General features: G+C 51.5%; 1 protein-coding gene across 1 annotated transcript; it reads left to right on the plus strand.

The window, feature by feature from the left end:
- The first annotated feature begins 1,840 nt into the window (after positions 1-1,840).
- On the plus strand, positions 1,841-21,132 carry SURF4 (surfeit 4). The gene is made up of 6 exons (XM_038744540.1): positions 1,841-1,908; positions 14,712-14,898; positions 15,724-15,800; positions 16,530-16,573; positions 17,141-17,327; positions 19,460-21,132. Exons 1-6 carry the CDS (start codon positions 1,861-1,863, stop codon positions 19,724-19,726), a joined length of 810 nt encoding a protein of 269 aa, XP_038600468.1. The 5' UTR covers positions 1,841-1,860; the 3' UTR covers positions 19,727-21,132.
- The last annotated feature ends 907 nt before the right edge of the window (positions 21,133-22,039 follow it).

Raw genomic sequence — 22,039 nt, forward strand, 5'->3', positions numbered from 1 at the left:
GAAAGACGGACGGACTCACGGATGGACTGACTGACTGACGGACGGGATGAAAGATGGATGGACTCACGGATGGACTGACTGACTGACTGACGGACGGGATGAAAGATGGATGGACTCACGGATGGACTGACTGACTGACTGACGGACAGGATGAAAGATGGACGGACTCACGGATGGACTGACTGACGGACAGGATGAAAGACGGATGGACTCACGGATGGACTGACTGACTGACTGACGGACGGATGGGATGAAGGATGGATGGACTCACGGATGGAATGACTGACTGACTGACGGATGGATGGGATGAAAGACGGACGGACGGGATGAAAGATGGATGAACTCACGGATGGACTGACTGACTGACTGACGGACGGACGGATGGGATGACAGACGGACGGACTCACGGATGGACTGACTGACTGACTGACTGACTGACTGATGGACAGGATGAAAGACGGACGGACTCACGGATGGACTGACTGACTGACTGACGGACAGGATGAAAGACGGACGGACTCACGGATGGACTGACTGACTGACTGACGGACGGACGGGATGAAGGATGGATGGACTCACGGATGGACTGACTGACTGACTGACTGACGGATGGATGGGATGAAAGACGGACGGACGGGATGAAAGATGGATGAACTCACGGATGGGCTGACTGACTGACGGACGGATGGGATGAAAGACGGACGGACTCACGGATGGACTGACTGACTGACTGACGGACGGGATGAAAGATGGATGGACTCACGGATGGACTGACTGACTGACTGACGGACGGATGGGATGAAAGATGGATGGACTCACGGATGGACTGACTGACTGACTGACTGCCTGACTGATGGATGGAATGAAAGACTGACTGATGGACGGATGGAATGAAAGATGGACGGAATGAAAGACGGATGGATTCATGGACGGACTGACTGACTGACTGACTGATGGATGGACGGGATGAAAGATGGACGGACTCACGGACGGACTGACTGACTGACTGCCTGACTGACTGACGGACGGAATGAAAGATGGATGGACTCGGGGACGGACTGAGTGACTGACTGATGGATGGACGGGATGAAAGATGGACGGACTCACGGACGTACTGACTGACTGACTGCCCGCCTGCCTGACTGACGGAATGAAAGATGGATGGACTCAGGGACGGACGGACTGACTGACTGACTGACTGACTGACTGACAGGTGGACAGACTGACTGGCTTGCAGACTGACCGGGTGACAGACAGACTGGCTGACTGACAGGGGGACTGACTGAGAGGCGGACAGACTGACTGACAGACGGACGGACGGGTGGACGGACTGACTGACTGATTGACGGACTACGTGAGTGACTGACTGGCAGAGAGGCGGACAGAGACTGACTGACGGACTACGTGACTGACGGGCTGGCTGGCTGGCTGTCGGACGGGCTGTCGGACTGACGGTCGGTCGGTCGTCGGGGCGTTGGCGGCGGCCCCTTTAAGGCTTGGCCTACGTGGCAGCAGGAGGAGCGGCGGGAAGAGGAGGAGGAGGAGGAGGAGGGAGGGAGGAGAAGAAGGAGGAGGAGCGGGAGCGGGGGCGGGAGGAGTCACCGGAGCCCCCGTCACCGGAGGAGCCGCCGCCGCCGCCGCCTTCGGGGAGGCCGAGGCCGCCCCCGCCCCCGCCCCCGCCCTTCCTGCGCAGGCCCCGCCGCCCCCGGAGCCGGAGCCGGAGCCGGGACGAACAGGAGCCCGCCCTCCTCCCTCCCTCCGGCCGTCCTCCCTCCGTCCGTCCTCCCTCCGCCCGTCCTACCTCCGGCCGTCCTCCCTCCGCCCGCCCGCCCTCCCGTCCTCCCTGCCCCCTCCGCCGCCATGGGCCACAACGACCTGATGGGCGCCGCCGAAGACTTCGCCGACCAGGTCGGGGCCTCCGGCCCGCCCGCCCGCCCTCTTTCCCGCTCTCCTTCCCTCCCTCTCTCCGGCCCCCGCCCTGACCACCCGCCCGCCGGCCCGCCCGCCCTCTTTCTGGCCTCCGTTCGCCCCCCAAGGCCCCTGGCCCCGGCCGGCCTGCCTCCTCCTCCCCCCAAGGCCCCTATCCCCGGCCTGCCTCCTCCTCCTCCTGCTTCTCCTCCTTCCCTCTCCTCCCACCCCCCCTTCCCCCGGTCCCCCTCTTTCCCGATCTCCTGATCCCCTCCTCCCCCTCTCCTCCTCCTCCTTCCCTCTCCTTCCCCCTCCTCCCACTCTCCCTCCGACCCCCCCTTCTCCCGGTCCCCCTCTTTCCCGATCCCCTGATTCCCTCCTCCTCCTCTTCCCCGAGCCCCCTCTCTCCCCGGCCCTTCTTCTCCTCCTCCTCCTCTTCTTTCTCCTCCTCCTCCTTCTCCTCCTCCTTCTTCCCCTCCCCCTCCTCCCTCCGACCCCCCCTTTCCCCGGTCCCCCTCTTCCCCGACCTCCCCCCCCCTCCTCCCAGTGCCCGCCCCCCCATTCATTCATTCATTCATTCATTCATTCAGTCGTATTTATTGAGCGCTTACTATGTGCAGAGCACTGTACTAAGCGCTTGGGACGTCCCCCCGTCGTGCAGCAGCCTCTCACCCCCGGTTTTCGGGGGGTAACGGCCCCCCCTCGCTCCCCCGCCGAGCGGAGTCCGGGTAGCCTGGGTCCCCTCCCTCCCTCCCCCTCGGGCGGAGAGCCCCTCCCAGGCCCCCTTGGCCCCCTTTGCCCCCCCGTCCCCCCCGTCCCCCAGGGCCCCGGCAGCCGAGAGGAGACCGGCCAGGGGTCTTCCCCGCCTTCTCTCCCCTCCTCACCCGCCCCCCACCCTTGGGGATCCAGGGATTTACTCCTTGCTCCTCTCCCAAGCATCCCCATTTTCCAATCCGATCTCCCCTCCCCGCATCCCCTTCCTAGTACTGAAGCGCACCGCTTGGTAATAATAATAACGGCATTTATTAAGCGCTTACTATGTGCCAAGCACTGTTCGAAGCGCCGGGGAGGCTACAAGGTGATCAGGTTGTCCCACGGGTGGCTCCCGGTCTTCATCCCCTTTTTATAGATGAGGTCACTGAGGCCCAGAGAAGTGAAGTGACTTGCCCCAAGTCACACAGCTGACAATTGGAGGAGCCGGGATTTGAGCCCGTGACCTCTGACCCCAGAGCCCGGGCCCTTTCCACTGAGCCACGCTGCTTGTTAAGCGCTTACTCTGTGCCAAGCACTGTTCTAAGCGCCGGAGAGGTTACAAGATGGTCAGGTTGTCCCACGGCGGGGGCTCCCGGTCTTCATCCCCATTTTACAGATGAGGTCACTGAGGCAAAGAGAAGTGAAGTGACTTGCCCAAAGTCACCACAGCTGACAATTGGAAGAGCCGGGATTCGAACCCGTGACCTCAGACTCCAAAGCCCGGGCTCTTTCCACTGCGCCACGCTGCTTCTTCAAGCGTGGTGCAGCGCTTTGCGCACAGTAAGCGCTCTATACGATTGGATAAATTCGTGAAACCGGGACCAAGCTAGTCTTGTTCTCCTTCCCAGTTGGACCGTGAGCCCTTTGGAGGACAGGGACCCTGTCCGACCTGATTAATTTGTCTCTTTTCCCCAGCGCTTAGGGCAGTGCTTGACGCGGCAAGCGCTTCACAGATACCATTATCATTTCTACTAGCTCTCTGAGGAGGGGAGGGTTGGCTCGGGGTACCTACTTCTGACCCTCCTGGGATCCTATCTTTCAATCCGAGGGCTGCTAAATAGGGGTGCCTCCACCCCCCTAACTTGGTAGTAATAATAATGATGGCGTTTATGAAGCGCTTACTGTGTACAAAGCACTGTTCTAAGCGCCGGGAAGGTTACAAGGTGATCACAGTCTTCGTCCCCATTTTCCAGATGAGGTCACTGAAGCACAGAGAAGTGAAGTGACTTACCCAAAGTCACACACACACACTCACAAATTGGCAGAGCTGGGATTTGAACCCATGACCTCGGACTCCAAAGCCCGGACTCCTTCCCCAGAGCCACGCTGCCTTCTTCTCCAAACCCAGGGTCTGGAGAGGCCATTTGTCTCCTGAATGGTCAGGATCCTAGAACAATGGTGGATCCGACTTTCGGGAATCCTCACTCCTGCCCTTCCAGGAATAAGGGGAAGCCTGGCTGGGCCCTCTCCGCTCCCCCGGCCGAACTGCAGGCCCTCTTTCCCAATCCCACCTTCTCCTCCCTCCCCGGTTGGACTCTGCCCCCTCCTCCATTTGTTGAGTGTTGGTAACTCATACCTAAAGGGAGGGGGTGGGCCTGTTTTTCTAAAAGTGTACAGGTGGCATTCTAGACAACAGGGAAGGCCCTGAAAACAAAGGCAGCTTCAGTGTTAAAAGTTCTCAAAGCCATAAAAACAGACCCAGAGCCATCGAATGAAAGATGAAGTAGTACTGCTGTCTCCTTAAATATGGCCAAAGTAGTGGTGAATTGGGGGTTGGGTTCTAATTCTGAGGGGAGCGGTTTTGGGTTTTTTTGTAAAGTCGACAAAGTTGTTTCAAGTAGTCCATTCTAATGAAGTAAGAGCTCTCTTTCCTGAGATGGGAGAAGTCGCAGAAAGCCACTCTCCGCCCAACCCTAGCTCATGTCCCTCTCCCGTTTCACAGGCAGGGCTTCATTAGCAAAGATTAAGTAGTGATTAGTGATGAGTGTAATTTTTCATGGTTTAGATTGATATCTAGTCACTGGCTAGTGATGGAGACGAGATAGTTCATGAAGGCCAAATAATGATGGCATTTGTTAAGCGCTTACTATGTGCAAAGCACTGTTCTAAGCACTGGGATGATTGGGCTTTTTCTGTAGATGAATCGTGTGGGGGGCAAAAAAGTTGTCTCTGATATCTAGCCCAGTATGCTTCTTTCACTCCCATATAAGTGAATAGGATTGGAGAACAGGTTCTCCTTTCCAAGTTTCCTACTTGACTTCTGAAGACTCCCTCGGCATAACACCGTTGAAGTGCCAACCTTGTAAATCAGATCTGGAGATGGAAAAAAAGGATGTAAAAAAATTCTTTAAAGCTGAATAAAAAAAGAATCCAATAACTGAGAAGAAGCCTGCCGGGAAATAAGTAGGTTGTTTTTTGTTTTTTTCTTTTCTTTCCCCAGAGGGCTAATTCTCATTGACATAATTTTTTGACCCCATTTTATTTCTGAAGGAACTCCTCACTAAAAGGATTGCTCTTATTAATGGAGGTAGCCATGGTATTCACAGAGATAACCTTCATGCTGCCAAACTACATAATTATGAAATTTCACTTGCAAAACTCAAGTCCAGATAAGGCCCCAGCCGCTGCGTGAATCCCTCATGCTAAAAAGAAAAAAAAAATAGATAAGAAGTTGAGGCTTCAGTGCTAGATACTTTCTCTTATTTTCTGTAATTCATTTTTGGAGTTTCTTAACTGGTTGAGGAGCAATGCCATACTGTGGCTTCTCTTTCTGGGACTCTTCCCTCTCCTCACCAGGGATAAAAATGATCAAGATTCACTCAGAGTTTTTAAACCGGGAAACTAGATGCGGTACACATTATCCAAGGCCAGAATTTTAATCGTTTGTACATCTTCAGTGTGCAAGAGGTTGACCTGAGGCCAGTTGAAATAATCATCATCATAATAATTGTTATTGTGTTTGTTAAGCACTTTCAGTGTGCCAAGCCCTGTAATAAGTACTGGGGTAGATACAAGATGATCAGTTTGGATAGAGTCCCTGTCCCTTATGGAGCTCACAGTCTTAAGTAGGAGTAAAATCCCCATTTTGCAGCCCAGACAATTGAGACACCCAGAAGGTCACACCAAAGGCAGGTGGCAGAGCCGGGACTAGAACGTGCCCTTTGTGGGCTGGAATTGTCTGTCTTTATTGCTTGTAATTTCCAAGCACTTAATACAGTGCTCTGCGCACAGTGAGCGCTCAGTAAATGCAATTGAATGAATGAATGAATGAATGACCCCAGTCCTTTGACTCTCAGGCGCAGGTACCTTTTCACTCAGCTACCCTGCTTCTCCATTGTAGCATCCCCTGTGATTCTCCACTACCCCGCCCAAAGTCTCTGAAACAGTGGTTTATGGCTCCTTCCGCCTCTTCCGGAATACAGTAATGGGTCTGGTTTGCTAAAATGCAATCAGAGAGTACTAATAGTGATAATTGTGGTATTTGTTGAGTGCCAAACACTGTACTAAGCACTGGGGCGGATACAAGTAATCAGGTGCCACATGGGGTTCACAGTCTAAGATGGAGGAAGAACCGGCATCTCCGTTTTGCAGATGAGGAATACGAAACCCAGGGAAGGTAAGTGACTTGTCCAGGGTCACACAGCAGGCAAGTGACAGGGCTGGGATTAGAACCCAGGTCCGTGCTCTTTCCACGAGGCCGGAAAGTGTACACATTGCCAAGAAATAGAGTCATTTGACTGCTGGAATCTGAGGGTCAGATTAAGCCTAGTTCTCCCCATCCCCAAGTTTACCCCCTGCTAGAAAATTAGGCATTTTTGGAGGAGCGTTCATTTTTCCAGACCACTAGGATTGAACTGCATTGTGGCACTTTGCGTAGCAGTGCTTTACAGGGCTCCAGTTGACTGACAGAGTGGATATACCACTTTCAGCGGGAAACTGGGGCTCCCCATTTTTCTTCTGTTCCAAAGTGTATGCATTCCTCTCCTCCCCGCTTGTCCTGTATGGCAAATGTGGCTTTCCGGACGGATAATCTGATTTTGATTTTTGAAATCACACGTTTTCACTGCTCACTAGGCGCCAAGCCCTAACATCCGGAGTAGATACAAAATGAATCAATTCAGAGTTCTCCCACAAGGAGCTTGCAATCTCCGAGCAGGTATTTTATCCCCACTTTACAGTTGAGTAAAGTGTAATCGATTGCCCCAGACCACGCAGGAAGTCAGTGGCAGAGCGGGGACCAGAACCAGGGTTTTATCCTCTCCCAGCCCCGTGCTCTTTCCGGTAGGCCTGCCGTCTCCGATAGGAGGAGTGTGAAAGAAATAATCCCTAATTCATTTTCATTGTCGTATTAATCGAGCGCTTACTGTGTGCAAAGAACTAAGCGCTTGGGAGAGTACGGTATAACAATAAACAGACCCACAACGAGCTGGAAAAATGATCTTCCCTACTCACCTCATCCTTGAGATTGGAAGCTCATTGTGAGCAGGAGGCGTGTCTACCAACTCGGTTATACCCTTCTAAGCATTTTGTACAGTGCTTTGCACACAGTTAGTGCTCAATAAATACCGCTGATCCTACCCCTTCTCAATAGGGAAGGAAGAGAATATAGTTGCGGAGAGGGGAGAGGTTAAACTGGGAGGCTTACCCTAGGCCTCCTTTTTGTTCTGTGCCCTCTGCTGATGCCTTCTTGGAGGAATTAGTGGAAAGCGGGATGGTTTCGGGGCTGGTCAGCGGGACACGTGAATGCCCCAGGGAATGTCTTTGGTTCCAGGCTTCCGCCCAAGTCAGACGGAATCGGAGCTCACGTGGGTTCTGATCCCGGCTCCGCCTCTTCTCTGCTGTGTGACCTCGGGCAAGTCACTTCCCTTCTCTGGGCCTCGGTTCCCTCGTCTGTAAAATGGGGATTAAGCCTCTGAACCCCACGGGGGACAGGGACCGTGTCCGACCTGATTAACTTGTATCTACCCCAGCTGCTTAGGACACTGCTTGGCACAGAGTAAGCGCTTAACAAGTACCATATTTAGTATTATTCATTATCGGGTAGGGAAACCGGCGAGAGACTAAAGAGGATCGCTGGCCTGTAAGCCGTGGGAGAGAAGGCTGGGCCAGTTGGGGCTCCATTACCGGGGCAAACCTAATTCCGAAGCAACGGGTATGCCTCGTGCAGTGCTGTTACCCGTTTGTTAGTTTGCGAAATGGACCCGTCTGCCCACTGCCGCCGCGCTCACTTCAGCTGCAAATTAGACTTGCACATAAGAAAAAAAACCTAGTAGTGGTATTTATTGAGAGCTCAGTGTGTCCCGGCAATGTTCTAGGCACTTGGAAGAGAACGGGACGATAGGGGCGATAAGAAATGTTCCCTGCCCACAAGGAGTGGACCGTGGGTTCTAATTCCGGCTCTGCCGTTGTCTGCTGTGGGACCTTGGACAAGTCACTTCTCTGGGCCTCAGTTACCCCTTCTGTAAAATGGGGGTTGAGACTGTGAACACCACGTGGGTCGGGGACTGCGTCCAACCCGATTTGCTTGTATCCACTTCAGTGCTTAGTACAGTGCCTGGGACATAGTAATAGTAATAATAATAGTAATAATAATAATAATAATAATAATGGCATTTGTTAAGCACTTACTATGTGCAAAGCACACTGTTCTGAGCGCTGGGGAGGATACAAGGTGATCATGTTGTCCCATGTGGGGCTCACAGTCTTAATCCCCATTTTACAGGTGAGGTAACTGAGGCTCAGAGAAGTTAAGTGACTTGCCCAAGGTCACACAGCAGACATGTGGGGGAGCTGGAATTAGAACCCACGACCTCTGACTCCCAAGCTCGTGCTCTTTCCACTGAGCCACACTGCTTCTCAATGCTTCTCATAGTAAGCACTCAACAAACACTACTATTATTATTATTATTGTTAAGGAGCTTAGCCTCTGTGTGTTCCCTTCTGCACTTTGCAATAAATCAGTCGTATTTATCGAGCGCTTACCACGTGCAGCACATTGTACTAAGCGCTTGGGAGAGTACGATATGGCAGAGTGGTCGACACGTTCCCTGCCCGCAACAAGCTTACAGTTTAGGAGAGGAAAACAAGACGGGCTGGCCTCAGTGAGAGAGCGCGAGTAGGGCCGAACAAACCACTGTGGTCATCGCCGCCTCCTTCCCGGAGCTCGGTCCTGAAAGCTTGGTGACTGGACTGAGACTCAGCGGAGTAGACCCATTTCTGTGACTAAGGGAAAGGGGAACAAGAGAATTAGTGCCCAAATGACTTCTTGATTGCTCATTAGGAAGATAGGAGATTAGGTTTGAATGAGTCTCCTTGACCTTGGGGGAATGAAGATGGGCCCTCCAGTTTCTGAGGGGAAGTTTGGGGCTGGAGCCCAGAGAGGATCTGGAAAGCCGATTGAGCTCATTTCTGAGTTCAATAACTCTTTCTCCAGGATGACCCCAAAAGACCTCGGGGGATCAATCATCATCATCGTCATCATCAATCGTATTTATTGAGCGCGTACTATGTGCAGAGCACTGTACTAAGCGCTTGGGAAGTACAAATTGGCAACATATAGAGACAGTCCCTACCCAACATTGGGCTCACAGTCTAAAAGATGACACCAAGGTTGCGGGCTTCTGAGACGGGAAGGATGGTAGTGCCATCTACAGTGACGGGAAAGTCAGGGAGAGGACAGGGTTTGGGAGGGAACATAAGGAGCTCAGTCTTGGACATGTTAAGTTTTAGATGGCAGGCAGCCAGCCAGATGGAGATGTCCTGAAGGCAGAAGGAGATATGAGGCTGGAGGCAGGGAGGGAGAGAGAGCAGGGGCAGAGATGTAGATTTGGGTGTCATCAGCATAGAGATGATAGTTGGAGCCATGGGAGCAAATGAATTCACCAAGGGAGTGAGTGTAGATAGAGAACAGAAGGGGACCAAGAACTGACCCTTGAGGAACCCCGAGAGCGGAGCGTATGGCCCAGAATGGGTAGCAGTTCTGAGTCTGGTTCATCATCGTGTTAATTCGTAAACACTTTTGCCAACGGACGTTTTGTAGTGATGGGTTTCTGGTTACGGTAGTACTTGCCCCAAGGTACTTTCCTTTCCTTCCTTCCCTCCCCATCCAAGCCCTCGGTGAGCATTCTCCCACAGGGTTCAGGTTACAGCCCACCGGCACCTTCCTTGCTTCCTCCCCTTCAGAGGAGGACGGCGACCACCCCCCCGATTTTCCTCTTCTGCCTTTCCTCCTGGCAGCGGAGGACACGTTTTTGGTTTGCTCCGTCTCTGGTTTGTCTGGAATGTGAACCTTTTAGGCTTCCATGGAAAATTATTAATATTTTAACATAAAATAGTGTTGTACCTAAAGTAGTCTTCCCACCGCTGAGTCTTAGCTTTGGAAGTTGCCTGGGAGCCGTGATTCAGAAAAAGAGGTCAGGACGCTTTTTTTTTTCTTGTCACCAAAGCACCTCCAGCCTTGATCACCGTGATCCTGCAGAAACTTGCTGACTTTTGTATTTGGATGGGGAACTTCCTAGGGAAACCCTGGATCGGTGACTCACTCTGCTTCTCTTAGCCAAGGCAGGACCAACCGCGCTTGCTGTTCTCTGCGGGCTCCGGAGGGCATTCCTGCCCAGTCCGTGACTTTGTCTCTTTCTCCGGCCTCCACGGGATCAAAGAACGATGATAATGATGGCCTTCTGGCCGGAGTTCCGGCTTGGAATTCCTCCAACTGCTGCTTTCAAAAAGCGTTTCCCAACTCTTTTTCGTTTGTCTGTTTTTGCTTCGTCCTAAGGCACCCCACAGATATAAGGGCTAGTCGGCGGGGCGTACTTCCCCAGTCCCAAAGGAGTGGAGAATGGGGTGAGTCTAGGGTTCACAAGACCACCCCTCATGCCTGCCTTGGTTTACCTTAGAATTGTGAGCCCAGTGAGGGACAGGGACTGGGGCCCGTCTGATGATCTTGTCAGAGTTTAGCACAGGGCTTGGCACATAGTCAGTACTTACTATTAATCATAATAACAACAAAAAAAGACTTGAGGTCCTGCTGCGTTTGCATGAACACCATTGGGAAGGGTCCCACAATTCCTTGGAATGAAAACCAGTATGGCCAGTGCTCAGGAACTCCGGGTAGTCCCCAAGTCCCGCAGTGTGTGTTGGGGAACCACAACTATAGAAAGCCCTTGTTCCTTCTCTTCAGTAATAGCCAAGTGTCAAGTCTTGCCCCAAGATTTTGGCATTAGGGCCCCTCGTTAGGTTTAAGTCATATCCTGGTCTAAGCACATGCTGATTTTTCAGTAGTTCCCGTTTAAATCACCAGAATGTTGTAGCTCCCTCCCGCCGTATTTTCCAGTCATTGTCGTATTTATTGACCGCTTACTGTGTGCAGAGCACTGTACTGAGCGCTTGGGAAGTACAAGTCGGTTTGCCCAGCGCTCTGTTGTCAATTCTGTCCATTGTGAAATCTCTCTTCCTTCCTTCAAGATCTCATCGGTTAGTTGGGAACTTTTTACTTTTTCCTCTCTCGGTCTGACGGGTTTTCTGACCACAGGTTGAGTTGTGCTCGTTGAGTGTACCCAGCCTGCATGGAGCGGCAGGATGTAGGTGGAATTGGATGGGATGGATGGATGTTCATTCTCTGGGATGTTGAGGATCAGCAAGACTGCTTGGCCTGACTCTGCCTTTTTAGTCTTCAGCTTGTGTTAACCTGCCCTGTTTGGGTCATTTGTCACGGATGCTCATTTTTCCAGGAACTGCTGTCAGCCGAGTCAAAACTCAAACCAGGGCCCTTTCAACTGAGGCAACTCCTCCGAGGCGGAGCAACCTACGAGGCTAGCTTATGTAGTTGGCTAATAATAATAATGATGGCATTTCTTAAGCGCTTACTATGTGCCAAGCGCCGTTCTAAGCACTGGGGAGGTTACAAGGTGATCAGGTTGTCCCACGGGGGGCTCACAGTCTTCATCCCCATTCTACAGATGAGGTAACTGAGGCACAGAGAACTTAAGTGACTTGCCCAAAGTCATACAACTGACAAGTGTTGGAGCTGGGATTTGAACCCATGACCTCCGACTCCAAAGCCCGGGCTCTTTCCACTGAGCCACGCTGCTTACCAGGGTGAGGTTGGGGTAAACTCGAGTTCCACGTGGGAAATAAAAACTAAGTCAATCCATCAGTGGTATTTATTGAGCCCTTACCGTGGACAGAGCACTGTACTTAGCGCTTGGGAGGGTACAACAGAGTTCAGCAGCGTTGGGAGATACGATCCCTGCCCAGATCATGCTTTCAGTCTGGCAGGGGAGAGATAGACATCAACGTAAATAGATTCAAATATCTAATTTATAGATATGTTTATAAGTGCTGTGAAACTTCTAAAGAGGCCCCTGGCTTCCTACTACGTGGGCCTCAAGTAGAGCCTGCTTTAAAATAGCTGTTTCTGCAGAGAGAAAAGCCAAATATTTTCCACCAGGAATTTAGGGAATCTTAGTAACCATTCTCTGTTTTGGCCTTTAATCTGATAACCTGCCCCCCCCCCCCCACCCCCGCTTTTTTTTTAAGGCAAGCAAGATCGCTCTCCTTTATTCTTTACCCCTCTTTCTGGCAGGCTTTAGATCGGGGAAATCTGTTTTACCTTTATTCTCCTTTTTATGGTATTTCTCCCAACTCGCTCCATCTGCCCTCAGCGACTAGAAGACATCAAGGAGCCATATTTGACTTGGGTAATGGACTACATTGTGTGAGGTTTGAAGATTCCAGGGAAGAGAGATCTGGAAACCAAGCAATCGCTCTTTGCCGAAGAGACAAATATCTCTTAAATAAGCTTGTGCAAAGGTGTGTGGTGGACATACCTAGTTCAGTGAGTAAGCAAATCAACCACCTCTGATAACTGGGCCTTCTAAGGGTTGGGTTAGAGCCTCCAACTCTGACCCCTTGCGCTGTTCATATCTTTGCCCTCTGGAGATTTGGAAGTCAGTTATTGTCTCATTGCCAGAAAATATCCTTTACTGTCCTCGGATTAATTCATGAATCTCCCCAGCCTTGTTTTGTTTTTGTTCGGAGAAAGTTTTCCCCTAGTCACTGGAGAGTCGGCTGGAAGGGACCGATTCAGGGCCCGGCCTTCTCGTAAAGGTCGTTAATGCTAAAATGGGGGCTGGAAACCTTACCGTCACCCAGGTGTTGATCTGTGGCACCCCAGCTCCAATAGGGCCGAATCGGGTGGTTGCTGAGCATTTGAAAAGCTTTTGAACCATTAGTTGGAAACTGGGAAGTGTTTACGGTTCAGTTCCCTCCATTTTCAAATGGCCAAATTTCTGTTCTGGCTGTTGCTGGGTGGTGTACGGGAGTCACAGGTCTCCTTTGTATTCAGTCTTCCATTCTTACGGCTTCCCCTGGCAAATCACTGTCTCTCCCCCACCCCCCATTCCCTTATCGTAAAGCAGATTAACTCTAATTCTACAGCCTGCAACTTGCATTTGAAAATGGATTAGATATTGAGAGAGAATTTCCCCCAGCATGTAGTGTTGAGAGGTTATTCCAGCTAGGTTTAAAGCTAGATTTTCTCCCCCACCCCCGTTTATTATCTTCAGATCTGTTGGTCTCTGACTTGTTTGGACAGCAGTTAGTCCTTCTCTCGCTTTCTTGGGACTTGTGCTAGGGCAGGGGTTAGGAGAGGCGGGTGAGTTTTCCTGCCAAGTGAGAGATGATCTGCTCCCAGAGCTGAGCTAAATAACTGAGGCTTGGACTGCCTTTTTGCAGTGTGACGCTTCTAGGGCATTTTATGCAGCTATCAAATGCCAAATCCCAAGCAATCATCCCCTCTCCACGTCTTCCTTCCCAGCCTCTGTGCTCATCCGGGAAGGCAAAGAACTCCTCCTCCCTCGACACTCCCGTTGAAGGGTTGGATTGAGCCAGGTTACCCTTTAGCCCCTCACAACCTGACATATCTCTGATGTGGGTGGCTCTTCTGATTCCATTCTCCCCAGTGTATTGGTCGTGTTATCTCCAAGGGCTTTTTCTTCCCCTTCCCTTAACCGTGCGTTGACCTTGAATTTTACCCTGAAGTTTGTTTCTGAATGTCAGCTCTGCACAGCATTTTACCTGGTGCATATGCCATATCAGATTATGGCAATAACACAGACTCATTTGGGATTAAGTGGCCGGTTATTTCACTTTTCCCCTGTGGCATCTCCAAATTACTTCGCTAATTTGCATTCCATTGCTGCCTTAATACCCCCTCCCGTCCCCTTCTCTGAAACCACCTTTCATGTGAAGTAATCGAGGAACTTTTGTCGGTAACGGTGAGGAATTTCGTGGTGAGAATCCTTAACTATCAAAAGGACTGTTTAAAGGAACTGTCTTTGCATTTCTGCCGAAACTGCTCTAGCCTAGATCCTCAGCTGCGGAGATCTGGGCAGATCCAGAGTATTCCCATAGTGGCTCAGAACTATCGGGCCTAAATGTCCCTGCAGCCCAGTTTCAACAGAGCTGCTCTAGTTTTGGAATGTGGCCTAAATTTAGAGGCCAAATTACCCAATCCAAACCTCCAGGGCGGTTGACTTTGGAGCCCTGACTGCCACTTTATGTTAGTGTAGCGAGTCGAAAAGTCCTGTCGAGTTGGTGCACCAAAGGGATAACCACTTCCAGCACGGATGGTCTCCAAGCATGACAGAATAAGTTCCTGGGCTCTGATCCGGAATCGCAGTGGATAAATTCTCTGATCTGGTTCCCCTTCCACCCCGCTAACCAGTGATATTTATTGAGCACTTACTATGTTCAAAGCATTGTACTAAGCGCTTGAGAGAGTACGAGAGTCGCTAGGCCTGATCCCTGCCCTCAGAGAGCGTGTGCACTCTTGTTCCCTCTCACACACTCTTCATGATGCCTACCTCTGGAGACAGTTGGCACTTGGGTAGTCAGGAAGGGCATGGCTTCGGTTTGCTGTTTAACTGGTCCAGCCCACCCCCACCCGCCATCTCTCTCTCTCTCTCTCCCGCTCTCTCTCTCTCTCTCTCTCTCTCTCTCTCTCTCTCTCTCTCTCTCTCTCATGGACTCGGCTTCTGTTCCTCTCCCAGTTCCTGCGCGTGACGAAGCAGTATCTCCCTCACGTCGCCCGCCTGTGCCTGATCAGCACCTTCCTGGAGGATGGCATCCGCATGTGGTTCCAGTGGAGCGAGCAGAGAGACTACATTGACGCCACCTGGAACTGTGGCTACATATTGGCCTCCATCTTTGTGTTCCTAAACCTTCTGGGGCAGTTGAGTAAGTGGCTGCGCGAGGCCCTGCCGTGGACTTTGGTTCTTATTACCTTTCTGGCCACCTTGCAGTGGCTGGCCACTCACTTGGGCTGATCCTAGGAGGCCAAGAGGTTTGTCCCAGGTTGTCAAAGGTTGGAAGGGTGGTCGACTTAATGAGAATCGTTCCTAAATTCCGATCTCCAGAATGGCCATCCCAGGGCCTGAGCTGATGCCCCTTTCATGGTCACTTAGAGTGATTAGTATACCCAGTATGAATATTGGCTTGTGTGTCTCCCCCTTTTCTAGCTTTCCCTCCCCCTTCTCCGACTTTCCCTTCCCCCCTCTTTTCTGCTCTCACATGCTCTTTTTTGTTTGTTTCTTTACTCTCTCATATTCCCAGAGTATCGCAGTAGTTACCTTTATTTGGGTATGCATCTGTGCTGTGATTATCTAAAATCCACACCTAAGTGATGGTGAGAAATAACTACAGCAGATGTTCTCCAAAAGTGGTAGCAACCAGGGATAAAGTCCTTCTTGGCTCTGTCGCAGATTCTGATCTCTCTCCCCTCCCACCACCACCAAAGCACTTGGATAAGAATAATAATAATAATGATGGTATTTGTTAAGCGCTTACTATGTGCAAAGCACTGTTCTAAGCGCTGGGGAAGTTACAAGGTGATCACATCGTCCCGCGGGGGGGCTCACAGTTTTAATCCCCATTTTACAGATGAGGTAACTGAGGCACCGAGAAGTTAAGTGACTTGCCCAAAGTCACACAGCTGGATAACCTGTGTTGCCTTCCCAAGGCACAAATTAAACCTTTTTGTCCTGGTTCCTCTTCCTTCCTTAGCTGGCTGCATCTTGGTGTTGAGCAGAAACTTTGTGCAGTATGCCTGCTTTGGACTGTTTGGGATTATAGCATTACAGGTAAGCAACAATTCTCAGCAGACACCGTTTGCCAGTGGGGCGCAGGGTCCGTTTGCTTCTCTTCCGGGAGTCAGTTTTGTCAGGATCCCATCTTTCTTTCGTCCGGGCCCTCTTCTTGGCTTTGATGATTGCCCTCCGGCTCAGCTAGCTAGAGGCCGGTTTGGATAACTCAGTTGACTGGCGGTCCTCTAAAATCCTCCTTTCTCTAGTGTGAGCACCCCCCTAGCCAAGGAGCAGGGGTTGGACTTTGAACCTCCGTCTCTACTTCTGTCACTAACCCGAGTTTCCCGGATTAAACGAGTGTGATTTGCAGTTACTTTAGTACCCAGATTTTCTGCAAATCCCTCTTCTCCTCCTTCACTCGTCACGGGATCATTTTTCCCCCTCGTCTTTCGGCTCCCCTCGAGCTAATGTGGGATAACGCTTTCTAATTAGGGTATGTGGTGTGAAAACCAATCGTAATCAATCAGTGAATGGTATTTATGGAGCGCTTTGCTGTGGGCAGAGTCCCTGGGAGAGAACAGTACAACAGATTTAGCGGTCATGTTTGCTGCCCACAACGAGCTGACAGTCCAGAGGCGCTTCTCCCGAGCGGCTCAAGTTCAAGTGCCTTTCTCGATTTGAAACGTGAGCCGTGAACATTTTCAAGCAAATGCACAATAAACATTCTGAGATGCAGAAGAGTTCGATGATTCTGAGAATTGTGTTGTTTTTGTGTCTTCCCCACAGACCATCGCCTACAGTATTTTATGGGATCTAAAGTTTTTGATGAGGTAGGTCTGTTTTGGTGTTGAGGGTAGGGAGAATTGGGGTGTTCCCTCTAGTCGTACCCCAACTGATATCCCAAAGTAGGATTCGTTATTAATATTAATAGTAATAAGAGTAATGGTATTGGTTACACGCTCGCTTTGTGTCAAGCACTCTGCTGAGGATTTCGGGGTGACCCATTGAGCTATCTGAGTGAAACAACCCTGGAAGAGATTGGTTTATTTCATGTTTATGGGTTAAAATTAGCTAAGACCTTTGAAATCCATCTCTTCATCCAGAGCAGGTTCAGACTCGGCATTCAGTTTTTGACGACCAACATTTGCTTTAAGTTGCAGTAGCACCCCTCTGCAAACTACAGTGCAAAAAGGATTTTAATCTGTAGCGTGCTTCTCCCGACCAGAAAGCGGGGGAGAGACGAGGAAGGGGGTGTCTTCAAATGACACGCGAAAGCGATCATCCGGGGTTGGGTTTTTTGTCGTGGTGGGGTTAGGTCTCGGATGCCCGGATTGTCATCGACAACAGTATACCAAACAAATCTTGAGAGTTTGTTCCCCGTTTGCTCCGACCCGTAGGAATCTGGCCTTGGGAGGAGGCTTGCTGCTGCTGCTGGCCGAATCGCGTTCCGAAGGGAAGAGCATGTTTGCCGGCGTCCCCACCATGCGGGAGAGCTCCCCGAAACAGTACATGCAGCTCGGCGGCAGGGTCCTGCTTGTCCTGATGTTTATGACGCTCCTTCACTTTGATGCCAGCTTCTTTTCGGTAAGAACCCGTGCCTGCTCTGGAGGTCAGACACTACTATTACTACTACTACTACTATTATTAATAATAACAGTCATCATCATCGTAAGAATCGGGGTATTTAAGTGCTTGCTACATGCCAAGCACTCAGGGGTAGATACCGGACAAGCAGGTTGGATGCCGTCCCTGAACCACACGGGGTTCATGGTCTAAGGGAGAAATAGAACAGGTATTGGATCTCCGTTTTACGGATGAGGAAACTGAGGCCAAGTGACTCGCCGCAGCGGGCACGGGTCAGAGCCGGGCTTAGAAGACAGGTCCTCCATATCCCAGGCCCGGGCTCTCTCCACGTTCCGCCACGCTGCTTATCATCTCCTCTCCGGAGCGGCCCCTTCCTCCCGCTTTGGGTAGGGATCGCGTGAGTTCTCCCTGGGTAGAGAGCGGTGGACATCTACCACCCAAAAATGGCCTAGCCCCTGGCTGAAAAAACGAGCCATCCTTTGGACACCCCTCAACGTGCAGTGGATGGTGTGGTATGTCACCCGTGTTAGCCTGAGCAAAATGGGGTTCCCTTTGTGGGGAGAGGAGCCCTAGGCTAGTAGAGAAGCTGCCTTTCCATGAGCATTCCAGTCTCAAGATCCCAGCCTGACAAAGTCTGGAGCCGTGGCCGGGTGGTCCGGGAAGCGGGTGCCGGAGCTACCTGTTCCCGTCAGGACTTCTTTTGAGCAACTAACGAACCTGGGTGACTCCTCTTCCCAGCCTTTGGGAATCTGGTCCGTGCTCTCCACTGTTCTTCACAGCAAGGGTTGGTTTCCCCTCTCAAAATTCTGCCTCTTGCCCTCCCTTGCTTTTCTCCTATTATTATTATTAACATATAATAACAATAATAATGGGACAGGGACTGTGTCCAGCCTGATTTCCTTGTATCTATCCCAGCACTTAGAACTGCGCATGGCCCATAGTAAGAGCTTAAGAAATATTATAATTATATTATTATTATTATTAATAGGAGATAGTTATTAAGAGAAGCAGTGTGGCTCAGTGGAAAGAGCCTGGGCTTTGGAGTCAGAGCTCACGGGTTCAAATCCCGGCTCCGCCACTTGTCAGCTGGGTGACTTTGGGCAAGTCACTTCACTTCTCTGGGCCTCAGTTCCCTCATCTGTAAAATGGGGATGAAGACTGTGAGCCCCCCGTGGGACAACCTGATCATCTTGTAACCTTCCCAGCGCTTAGAACAGTGCTTTGCACATAGTAAGCGCTTAATAAATGCTATCATTATTATATTATTATTAATAATAATAACAGGACAGGGACTGTGTCCAACCTGATTTCCTTGTATAATAATGATGGCATTTATTAAGCGCTTACTGCGTGCAGAGCACTAAGCGCTGGATCTATCCCAGCACTTAGCACTGTGCTTGGCCCATAGTAAGAGCTTAAGAAATATTATAATTATATGATTATTTCTTAAGCTCTTACTATGGGCCAAGCACAGTTCAAAGTGCTGGGATAGCTACAAGGAAGTCAGGTTGGACACGGTCCCGGTCCCGCCTGGGGCGCCCCGTCTTAATCCCCTTTTTACAGACGGGGTAACTGAGGCCCAGAGAAGTGATTTGCCCAAGGTCACAGGGCAGAGACGTGGCGGAGCTGGGATTAAAACCCAGGTCCTTCCGACTCCCGGGCCCAGGTTTTATCCCTTAGGCCACGCTGCTTCTCTGCTACACCTGTGGTCTAGGGATGGCTGACTCGGGCTGGGAGGAGTAAGTGTTTCTTGGATCGCCAAAGCATTCAGGGGTTTGACGTGAAGCGCATGGTGGGTAGACCTCTGAAGCCCATCGGTTGTATCGATCGAGCTCTCACAGCGTGCAGAGCGCTGCACCGTGCGGATTGGGAGAGTACAATATAACTCGAGCTGGGTCGAGTTATAGACTGTGAGCCCACTGTTGGGTAGGGACCGTCTCTCTATGTTGCCAACTTGTGCTTCCCAAGCGCTTAGTGCAGTGCTCTGCACATAGTAAGCACTCAATAAATACGATTGAATGAATGACACGTTCCCGAAAGGTCGCTGGACATCACCAGCCCCAACGCCACCCCTGATTTAATGGCTCCAACCCCGTTAACCGGTGTCGCCTCCCCCCCCCCCCCCCCCGCAGATTCTCCAGAACATCGTGGGCACGGCTCTGATCATTTTAGTAGCCATCGGCTTTAAAACCAAGCTGGCCGCCTTGACTCTGGTCGTCTGGCTCTTTGGCATCAACGTCTATTTCAACGCCTTCTGGACCATCCCCGTCTACAAACCCATGCACGACTTCCTCAAGTACGACTTCTTCCAGACCATGTCCGTCATCGGAGGCCTGCTGCTGGTGGTGGCCCTGGGGCCCGGCGGCGTGTCCATGGATGAGAAGAAGAAGGAGTGGTAACAGGTCCGGCTCGCCGGCCGGCCCGCCCGAGCCGGGGCCGCCCGGGACCGGCTCTCTGTGGATTTGACAAAACTGCCGGCGTTCTCGTGTCCCGCCCCGTCCCCCCTCCTCTGGTAAAGGCACAGATGTTTGGAGAGCTTTATCTGCAGCGACGACACCAATAATCCGAAAGATCGATGGCTAAATCCGAGCGGCAGCCCGACGCTCCGGTCGTGATTTCTCACCCTTTTTTTCTGTTTAGGTCGGCCACGGCCCCTCTGGTTCACACGCTTGGCGCGGGGGCCCGGGGGGTGGTGTGGGAGACGGGCCTACCTACGCCTTTGTTGTAAGTGGGGCTTTTTTGTTTTTATGATTTAAAAAAAAAAATCTCCAAGTTGTACTGTGAGCGGAAACCCACCCATATCATTCAATGTGGTGGTCTCTTTTTAATTTTTTTTTTCCTCTCATTCACACTTTTCGCTTGAACTACTCCGATTTGCGTTGCCCCAGCCAAACAAGGAAACGCTAGTCCGAACTCTCCGGACGCCCCAACCGCCCCCTCCCCACGGCCCCCAAACTGCTCTTGCCAAGCACGAAAAGGAGTTTGGGGTTTTTCGTTTGCGTGTTTCACCGTAAAATCAAAAGTCCCTCGAAGTACAGTATTAAAGCATCTGGCGTCTCCGACAGAAGAGGGGTGGGTGAGGAGGAAACGGCCCCGCTGGCTCGAATGGGATCAGATAATCAATTGAAGCCGCCATAATTAACGTCCCCTTCTTCCCCACCCCAAAGTGGCAGCCAGGTGCCTCAGTGGTGAAAGATGACGACCGTCCCCACCCGAAGGAGGCATTTGCTAAAGAACGGCCGGCGGCCCACCCCACGGCCCCGACTGGGCAATCTGGGATCGTCAACGGGGGAAGAACGGAACCGGGCCTCGCTTCTGCCAGCGATGGATTTGATTTTTTTTATTATTATTATTTTTTTTAGCAGCTGCCCATCAGAGAAAGTCAGAACTGGTTAACTCCCGTTTCCTAGTCAGGGAGGAGGCTTCTTCTTAAGGCCCGGGTTGCAGCGGCCCAGCTAGGGCCCCAGCCAGATTCCGTCTCAACCGAGCAAGATCTTAATTTCCTGTGAAAGTTCGGGTGGGCCTCTGAACTGGTTCTTGGGGGTCCCGCCCCGCCAACACACACCCCTCCACCACACCTGTATGGATGAAAGCGTTTTTTTTTTCCCCATGCTGTGAGCGTGGGCTGGGTTCTGGCCCCAGTGTTTACCATTTCAGAAGCAGGGTGTTGCTTTGCTGCTCAATCTTTTTGTTTTTCCCGTTTTCTCCCCCCCCCCCCACCCCCCCCCCGCAGCCAAATTGACAATATCTGTGACGGCTTGATTTGATCTCAGTCCTGTATTTAAAGTTTTCTAACACTGCCTTACGTTGCGTTTCTCTTTTTTGGCGTCCCTATGTGTGCCCTCCCTGGGGGTGGGGCTTGGCTGTCCCCACCCACCTAGGGTGGCTCCTTGGTAAAGTGGAAAGCGGGGAACAGCTTCCACGTGGGGTCATTACACCCCCCCCCACCCCAGCAGACAGCCCAGCATCCTCCCTACTGTCCCCCACAACTCGATTACTGAACCTTTGGGTTCCCCTCTTTGGAACAACACCTCCTTTCAGTCAGATCTCCAAGAAGGGCCCAGCCCCTCAGTCTGGAGGGGCTAAAGCCATCCAACAGCTGGAGCGAGGGGGAAGGATGGGACCCCCTCCAAGCCAGCTGAAAAATGGGGCTGGGGGTGAACTTCCCAGGCTGACACCTTTTTGAGGCCTCGACCCGGGCCCTGCCCAGTGGGCACCAGGCTCCTCCTCACACTGTGGCAACTGGACCGGACGAACCCCGGCCCCTTCCACGGCAGGCGGAGGCCATTCGGGGCAATTCCTAGTCAGGTCCCATCCCGGCTCACTAGTATTTATGACATAGGTGAAGCTAAACCTGTTTAACAGTAAGGGATGTTCTTGGTTTCTTGATGACTGAAGCGAGGCCACTTCACCTTCGTTTTAGGCAAGGGTGATTGTCAGAGTGGGCGGTTTGTCCCCCATCTTCCCGATCCCATCCACTACAGCAGTCCAGTCAAATGTCGCACAGCCAAGGGGTGCGTTTTCCCCATCGGGCCCCGTTTTGGCTAGAATAGCAACCTCCTTCAGCCCTATCTTGGGAGGGTGTTTGTCCACCAGCTGGTTTAGCCCAAAGGGACACTTCCCCAAAAGCATTGCTTCTTCCCTGCCTTCATCACGGCCCCGGAACAAAATCACACCTAATTAGCTCTGACTAAAGTGTTTGGGGTGTCTTT

The sequence above is a fragment of the Tachyglossus aculeatus genome, chromosome 4 (genome assembly GCF_015852505.1).
Source record: "Tachyglossus aculeatus isolate mTacAcu1 chromosome 4, mTacAcu1.pri, whole genome shotgun sequence".
NCBI classification, from domain to species: Eukaryota; Metazoa; Chordata; class Mammalia; order Monotremata; family Tachyglossidae; genus Tachyglossus; species Tachyglossus aculeatus.